This window comes from Macrotis lagotis, chromosome 1 (genome assembly GCF_037893015.1).
Source record: "Macrotis lagotis isolate mMagLag1 chromosome 1, bilby.v1.9.chrom.fasta, whole genome shotgun sequence".
Lineage (NCBI taxonomy): Eukaryota > Metazoa > Chordata > Mammalia > Peramelemorphia > Peramelidae > Macrotis > Macrotis lagotis.
Genome location: NC_133658.1, coordinates 823157304 through 823166295, shown reverse-complemented (window position 1 = coordinate 823166295; position 8992 = coordinate 823157304). Strand labels below are relative to the sequence as shown.

Below are 8992 nucleotides of genomic sequence, written 5' to 3'. Positions count from 1 at the left end.
ATCTTGGGGACTCCTTTGTTAATTATCTCTGGTGATAAGAATGGAAACTTTGATCTTGGGAGATTTGAAATGTAGGGAGAGAACATCATAGGAATCTGGGAGTCGTAAGTTCCGGTTGAATGTTGAAGTCAGCCCTGCACTGTTGCACTAAGGAGCAAGAATCCATCAGCAGGAGGATCATTGGGTTATCTCACTAGAAGAAGCTGAGGAAAGGATTCATCTGGCAAAGATGCTGCCTTTGGATGTGATGGGAACAATGCTTTGGGTTGCTGGGAACATTCCTTGGAATTGAACAAATTTGAACCTATTCCCCTCCCAGACAGCAATCTGGGAAAGAGGATAGTATGCCCCAGAAGTGTGGGGAAAATTGTTTGCGTTTGTTTTGACCAAGTCTTTGAAGTACATATCCTTTTGTAAAAGCTACTCTATGTTAAATAATTAAGTGGAGCTAGGGGATAGTCACTTGGCTCCAAATAATGGGGGAAAGGGAACATGGTTGGTGGATTTGAGCAGTAAAGAAACTCCTCCAAATTCCTTAGGGTACCCAAATGAGAGAGTTGAAATAATTTGCCTAAGTAGTAGAGGCAGTAGCATTTGAACTTAGGTTCCTAGATTCCCAATTCAACAGTCTTGGCAGGGAAAGACCAAAAGACTTCAGCGATTTGTCCCAGTTTGAAAAGCTTTTGGACATCATGATGTCCAGTTGTTTTTGGATTCCCTATGTTTGGATTCCCCTGTTTGAGGATTTTTGATAGAGATACAGGAATGATTTGTCATTTCCTTCTTCAGCTCATTTTTACAGAAGAACTGAGGCAAACAGGGTTAAGTGACTTGTCCAGGGTCATTACAGCTAGGAAAAGTTTCAGACTAGATTTGAATCCAGACTAGATTTGAATCCAGGTAGATGAGTCTTTCTGACTCTAGGTTCAGCCCTCTATCTGCTGTGTCATATAGTTGCCCCAGTGACATCATAGGTTAGGATGGATACAGACAGAGAGACAGAGAGCGAGAGAGACAGAGACAGAAAGGGATGAGAGGAGAGAAAAGAGAGAGATGGGAGAGAGAAGTGAGAGAGGAGAGAAAATAGAGTGAGAGAGGAAAGGGAGAGAGGGAGATAAAGAGATGAGAGAGAAGAAAAAGAGAGGGGAGAAAGGGGTGAGAGGGAGAGAGAAAGATGAGATGAAAGAAAGATTGAGAAAGAAAGGAGAGAGAAAGATGAAAAAGATGAAAGACGAGAGAAAGAGAGAGAGAGAGAGAAAGGGATGAGAGGAGAGAAAAGAGAGAGATGGGAGAGAGAAGCGAGAGAGGAGAGAAAATAGAGTGAGAGAGGAAAGGGAGAGAGGGAGATAAGGAGATGAGAGAGAAGAAAAAGAGAGGGGAGAAAGGGGTGAGAGGGAGAGAGAAAGATGAGAGAGAGATGAGAGAGATGAGTGAGAGATGAAAGAAAGATTGAGAAAGAGAAAGGAGAGAGAAAGATGAAAAAGATGAAAGACGAGAGAAAGAGAGAGAGAGAAAGGAGACAGAGAGGAGAGAGGAGAGAGAGAGAGAAGAGAGAGAGAGAGAGAGAGAGAGAGAGAGAGAGAGAGAGGAGAGAGAGAGAGAGAGAGAGAGAGAGAGAGAAAGAGAGAAGCAGTTGGAGAGAGAGGGGAGAGAGAGAGAGAGAGAGAGAGAGAGAGAGAGAGAGAGAGAGAGAGAGAGAGAGAGGGAGAGGATCAGAGAGGGAGGAAGAGAATGAGTGAGAGGAGAGAGAGAGAGAGAGAGAGAGAGAGAGAGAGAGAGAGAGAGGAGAGAGAGAGAGAGAGGAGAGAGAGAGAGACAGAGTGAGTTTTGGTGGGTTGGCTCTGGTTTGGCTCTGGTTTTGGAGCCTCTCCACATTCTTTCTTTCGGGCTTTCGGACAGCATCGCCACAGGCAGGGAGGTCGGCCTCCACAGGGCAGGGATCGGGCCGACTCCGGGGCTGTCCCGGGGCCCTGCGGCCCGGGCCGGGCGGGGCGGCTGAGGGCGGGCGGGGCGGGGCGGCTGAGGGCGGGCGGGGCGGGGCGGCTGAGGGCGGGCGGGGGCCGGGCGGCTGAGGGCGGGCGGGGGCCGGGCGGCTGAGGGCGGGCGGGGCCGGGCGGCTGAGGGCGGGCGGGGCCGGGCGGCTGAGGGCGGGCGGGGCCGGGCGGCTGAGGGCGGGCGGGGCGGGGCGGCTGAGGGCGGGCGGGGCCGGGCCGCCAACGCCCGCCGCCGTCACTCTCCGGCGGCCGCGCCTCCCGCAGGCGGCGCCGGGGCGTCCCCGGCCCATCGCGCTCGTCGCCTCTTCCCGGCCGCGGAGACCGCGCGGGGCCGCGGAGGCGTGCGGCGCGGCAGAGGGCGGGCCTGCCGGGGGCCGCGTCTTGCGCTCCAGGCGCCTGCGCGAGTCGCGGCGGGGTCGGCTCCGGCTTCAGAAATGGCGGCCTCCATGATCTTCAGCCGGCTCTCGGCCGCCGCGGTGCTGAGGGGCCCCGGGCCCCGGACGGCGTCGCGGGCCGCCGCCAAGGTACTGACTCGTCGGCCCCGAGGAGGAGGGGGGCCGGCGGCGGTGGCGAGGGCGGGCCGGAGCCCGAGCGCCGGCGCCGAGGTCACCCCGGGCCCGCGGGCCGCTCGGCCCAGCCGCCGGGGCTGCTCCCCGGGCCGGGCCCCCCCTCGCTCCGGCTCCGGGGCGGGCTGAGCCGTGCGGCGGCGGCGGCGGCGCGGCTGGGGGCCGCGTGGGGGGGGGCGGCCGCGGGCCCCGCGGCGGGGGAGGGCCGGAAGGAGGGCGGCGGGAATGCCCTTCACACGCACTTGTCCGGGAGCTGTCCGCGGCCCCCTCTCCCGCCGCCCGCACGGACCTCGGGGCCCGACGTGGCCGCGTACCGGACTGCACAGGCCGGGTCTCGGGAGCGGGCCTCGGGCCCGGCCGCGCCCGGCTTGGGGCCAGTCTCGGAAGTGTACCCGGGGTCAGGACTGCCCCGGAGCCGTCCCGGGAGCCGTCCTGCCTTCCTGCCCGCGCCCCCACAGCCTCCCGCGCCGGGATGGGCCCCCTCCGCGGCTCCCCAGGAGCGTCTGCGTCTTTGTAAGGCGGAAAAGGACTGGAAAGGTGGAAGGGCAGAAAAGCGAGAAGTTGGGAAAGGACTTTGAACAGCCAAGGAGGGCCTGGGGGAACTGACTATGCTTCAGTTGACAAGTCAAAGAAGGTTCTTGACTCGTCAAACTTCATAGTCAATAAATATTTGTTGTTCAGTCTTGTCCAGCTCTTTGTGACCTCATTTGAAATTTTCTTGGTGAAGATACTGGAGTTTCTTCAGTTTAAAAAAAAAGATTTTTAAAAAGGATTTTATTTATTTTGAGTTTTACAATTTTTCCCAATCTTAATTCCCTCCCCCCACAAAGCAGTTTGCAAGTTGTTACATTGTTTCTATGTTGTACCTTGATCAGATTGAAAATGATGACAGAGAAATCACATCCTTTAGGAAGCAACATAAAGTATAAGAGATAGCAAGATCAGACAATAAGATATCGGTAAAAAAAGATTTTTTAAATTTTATTTTGAGTTTTACAATTTTTCCCTTAATCCTACTCCCCCCCCAAGGCAGTCTGTTACAGTGTTTCCATGGTATACACCGATCTCAGGTGAATAGGATGAAGAGAGAAATCACATCCTTAAGGAAGCAACATAAAGTATAAGAGATAGCAAGATCATACAATAAGATATCGGTAAAAAAAGATTTTTTAAATTTTATTTTGAGTTTTACAATTTTTCCCTTAATCCTCCCCCCCCCCCAGGCAGTCTGTTACAGTGTTTCCATGGTATACATCGATCTCAGGTGAATAGGATGAGAGAGAAATCATATCCTTAAGGAAGAAAAATAAAGTACAAGGGTTAGTGGAGTTATTTTCCATTTCCTTCTTTTTTTTTTTAATAAAAGATGAGGAACTGAGACTTGCCCAGGATCACATAATTAGTGTCAGACGCCAGATTTGAATTCAGGAAGATGAGGTTACCAGTATCAGACCCAGCACTTCATCTGTCTAGCTGCTTCCATTAAAACATCTATTAAGCTTTATATGCCAGACCCTGGGGGAATAAAAGAACAAACAAACCAAAAGAGTTCTTGTTTTTAAGGAGTTTACAATAATGGAGACAACTTGAAAAAATAAATATATACAAAGCAAACCATATACAGGAGAAATAGAAAATAATTAAAAGAGGGAAACTGCTGCAATTAAGAGAATTTGGAAAGGCTTCCTGAAGAAGATGGGATTTTATTTAGGACTTAAAAACAGCCAAGGAGATCAGTAGTTGGACCAGAAGAAGGTGAGCATTCCAGGCATGGGGGCAGTCAGAGAAAATTCCTGGAGGGGCAAGATGGAGGGTCTGGTTCATGGAGCAGCAAATTGATTGAGGAGTATATAGCAGTAAGTAAGATGTAAAAAGACTAGAAAGGGAGGAGGGTCCTAGGTTATAAAGGACTTTGAATACCAAAGTAGGATTTTGTATTTTGCTCTTGGAGATTATCTTTTTTTTTGAAGTGACTTCTCTGGTGATAATATTGATATATATTATCTATCTGTGTGTGTATATATATATATATATATATATATACATATATATGTATATATACATATATATATGTATATATACATATATATGTATATATACATATATATATTATATATATCGGATTTAGGTGAGGCAGAGAAGCACAGTCTTCAGCCTCACCCTTCCTTCCTGAGTATTACATATACATATATATATATGTACATATACATATATATATATATTATATATATCGGATTTAGGTGAGGCAGAGAAGCACAGTCTTCAGCCTCACCCTTTCTTCCTGAGTATTACAGTACAGTGGTCTGACAAAAATCAGGAAGACTGGTGATGACCCAGGACACAGCAGAAGATCTTCAGTGTCTGACCAAGCTCTAAGCATTCCAAAGTGCCTGCCTTAGTTATCTTTGGCCATTGGAACAGATTGTTCTCTTTGGGCCATTCCATGGAGGAAGTCATCACATATAGACATCCCCCTAGTTCACTGGATAGGTTTAAGCCTCCTCAGTTACCTTCAACTTGCTTTTACCCATTTGCTAAGACAGTTTACTGGGATATGACTGCTGCACATATTACAGTTTCCTAGAGCCACAGGTGAGAGGTGAATCCAGTGGACACCAAAGGTGAATGAACAGATCTGAAAAGGACTCACTAAAGCTCTCACGTCAGAGTTCTTGAAGTTTATTGCATGGAGTTATATGATCAGACCTTCAGTTTAGGACAGTTACTTTGGTGGCTGAATGCAGAGTGGATTGGAGAAGGAAACTTGACACAGATTGACCCACTGGCAGACTTTTCCAGTAATACAGGTGGCAGGTGATGGGTTCTGCACTAGGCAGTGCTAGAGAAGAGGAAGGAGATTTATATGTTGCAAAAGTGAAGTTAACTGGCTATGGCAAGGATTTGAATGTGGATAAGAGATAATTAAGAATGGAGTATGACTTCATTTTGATCCTGAGGGCCTGGGAGGATGGTATTGCCTTCTACAATAACAGGGGAGGTAGGAATTGGGTAGAGTTTAGGGGAAAAGATCACAGGATTATAGATGATCATAATATTTGAACAGAAGGAGATCTTAGATGCCATCTTGTCCATTTTACTGTTTTTTATAGATGAGGAATCTGAGCCTCAGAGGTTAAATTATTTTTTCCAAGGTCACACATCAGAGATGAGATTTGAGCTCATTCCAATGATTTTTAGTCCATTTTTTTTTCTATTTTCCACATTTGAAAACTTTGCCACATTTTTCACTTTAGCTGCTGCTTTACTCTGCTTATTTTTGGTGAAGTGGGCAGGAGGAAGAAGGATGGTATTGGGTTACAGGTGTGCATTTCAGGACATTTAAAGTAGATGACTCTTGATAATGTCAAGAAGGGAAAATGTGGTTTAGGAAATTTGATACCTTTTGGTGTATCAAATGCAAAGCATTGCCATTTTAATTTATGGCTGATGAAAATTCAAGTCGCAACTTTTGGAGTTGTGAAATTATGAGTTTCAATCTGTGCTTTTATATCCTAAAAGTTTTTAATTGGCTACATATATTACAGTAATAATTTATTATTACGACCAACCTATAACAAATGAAACTGTTTTGGAAATGTTACCTTTGGGACAAAGTAGTATTCATCCATGTCTAAAAAGTTTTTTAAAAATTATAAATATTTTTATTAAAAATTCTAAGTTCAAATCTTAGTTTTTAATTTTTGGCCATTTTCTTGCATTTTTGATAATTGTCAGAATTATTAATTATTCTTGAAGGAATGCCAAATTTTAACAATGTATGGGTATAAAATAGACAATTTATAACACAGCTTTCCATTGAATTGTTTTGGATGAATGGATGATAAGAGTTTCCAAGAAATTTGCAAACAGGCTTTTTGAGGGGATTGTCTTCAAAGAATGTTAAAGGAGGGAAAGCATTATTGAGATCCTATTATGTCTATATTGGCCTTAGCCTTCCAAGTCAGATGATTGCTTTCTTGTGCTTTTCAAGGCTGATGGAATACTAACCCTTTGAGAGCAGCAGATACTTTCATTGGGGATCTGGGATACTTCCCAGGCCAAGTCCTACTTGGACATTGTTTGGGTCCTCATTGATTCTGAGGGAATATAAATATAAATAGTTTCTGTTTTAGTCAGAAATTTTGAGGGTCTTTTGCTCCCAGATTGTTTTTTTTTTTTTTTTTGACTAGGTTAAAGAGACCATTTTCTTTTTTTCATTTCTTTCATAGCTAGCTTTAATCACCAAATAGGTGTGTTGCCTCTATCAAATTGAAAGCTGTTAAAGATCCTAACTTAAAAAGGCCAAGGTTTCTCACAGCATGCAGGGCCATTTCCAGTTGTCTGGATCCATAATTGGCCACTGGACTCAAGATGGCACCAGAGGAGAAATGAGACTGGTGATTTTACATGGTTCTCCCTCACTTAGATTCATTTCACTTGCTTGTCATGATAGCAATCACATCCTTGATGTATAAATAAGAACCTGTTAAAGACCTTAGTAAAAGCCTATGGCTTTATGGTCTTCTGGATTGAGAGTTCCCCACTCTGATTAGTGTTGTTTCTCAAGTGCCAGAGAAGGTGCCAGCTGGGCACAGTAGAGGAAATTAACTTATCCAGGAGTTGCCTATATTAGTGTAAAAGGTAGCTAGGTTGTGTTGTGGTTAGAGGGTCAACTCAGGAGTCAGGAGGACCTGAGTTAAAATGTGACCCCAGACACTTGACATTTACTAGCTTTGTGACCCTGGGCAAGTCCACTTAACCCCTATTGCCTTGCATCCAGGGCTACCTCCAGTTCTCCTATTCATTACTGACCACTAGACCAGGATAGCTATGGAGAAAGTGAGGTTGGTGACTTAGCATAGCCCTCAAAATCTAATTCATGTGCTTGTCATGATATCATCACCTCCCTGATGTCATGGTCTTCTTTGAGAATGAAGGACAAACATCATCATCATATTAATGAAATTATAGATCCCCATCCTAGCCACCTAGAGTGTATGGTACACATTGGCCACTTAGTAAATGTTGCTTTAAGTAGCTTACCCTTTTTTGTTTTTTGTTTGGCAATGGGGTTAAGTGACTTGCCCAAGGTCACAGCTAGGTAATTATTAACAGTTTGAGGCCAGATTTGAACTCAGGTACTCCTGGCTCCAGGGCCGGTGCTCTCTCCACTGCACCACCTAGGCACCCGTAGTAGCTTACTCTTAGTAGTATTGATACTGTGGGTTTGAATCTAAAGCTTGTGGTTTTTTTTTATAATATATAATTCTCTATTATCTTTGTGGTAATAGGGAGCATTAGTATGTGAGGAGGAAAAGTGGATGATATGCTATTCATTTACTCTATGTCCATTATTTAGCAGATGGAGTTGGAGACTGGAAAGAGGTAGGTATCCTTGTAGGTTAAAGAAGGCTGAGGCTAAAGACAACTGAGTGTTAGGACTCCTGGATAGTAGGAAGACCTGCCTCTCCTTTTCTCTGAATAGGAAGGAAAACCTTTTTTTTCTTTCATTAAAGCAGTGTTTAATGTTTAATAAGCATAATATGATTGAATTTACCTCAAAAGTTTAGGAAACTTTTGGTTCAATTCTTTGTGAAACAGGCACTTGAGGGACTGATTTTAAATTCAGTTTATTTAGATACTTGGTTTTAATGACTGATATAACTCAGTGATAAAACAGATCTAGGTAAAAACAAAATATTTGGTTGGCTTTGCTTACTAAATTGTAGTACTTGCTTTTCAACCTCGTAAAACAATTATTATAAAGATTTTTGTTGAAAATTTAGTTAGGAATTTCAATCTTCTCAGATGTCAGTTTTTCTTGTAAACTTAATTAGCATTTAACTTATTAAATTAACTCATGTTTAACTGACTTCAAAACTGACTTTGGATGATTGTTTTTGCAAGGACACACAGGTAATATTAAGTGTTTGAGGGCAGATTTGAATTCAGGTCCTTCTGACTTCAGTTGCCAGTGCTCTCTATCCACTGCAACACCTAGTTGCCCCTTTTTGGACAGTTTTTAAACAGGTTAGAAAATTCTCTTTTTTTAAAAATTAATTTTTATTAAAGATGTTATTTGAGTTTTACAATTTTCCCCCCAATCTTACTTCCCTCCCCCCACCCCTCCACGGAAAGTAATCTGTCAGTCTTTACTTTGTTTCCATGTTGTACCTTGATCCAAATTGGGTGTGATGAGAGAGAAATCATATTCTCAGAGAAGAGACAAGAAGTCTAAGAGGTAACAAGATCAGACAATAAGATATGTCTTTTTCTAAATTGAAGGGAATAGTCCTTGAACTTTGTTCGAACTCCACAGCTCCTTATCTGGATACAGATGGCACTCTCCTTTGCAGACAGCCCAAAATTGCTCCCAGTTGCACTGATGGGATGAGCCAGTCCTTCAAGGTTGAACATCACCCCCATGTTGCT

The 8992-nt window shown here is 44.5% G+C and overlaps 1 protein-coding gene across 1 annotated transcript in view; it reads left to right on the top strand.

Moving 5' to 3' along the window:
* The first annotated feature begins 2309 nt into the window (after positions 1–2309).
* The window catches only part of SUCLA2 (succinate-CoA ligase ADP-forming subunit beta), a 47379-nt gene continuing 40696 nt past the window's right edge, over positions 2310–8992 (top strand). Inside the window, exon 1 of the mRNA XM_074217114.1 lies at positions 2310–2518. Coding sequence (XP_074073215.1) covers positions 2429–2518 — 90 coding nt within the window. The 5' untranslated portion in view covers positions 2310–2428. The remainder of the gene's footprint in view (positions 2519–8992) is intronic.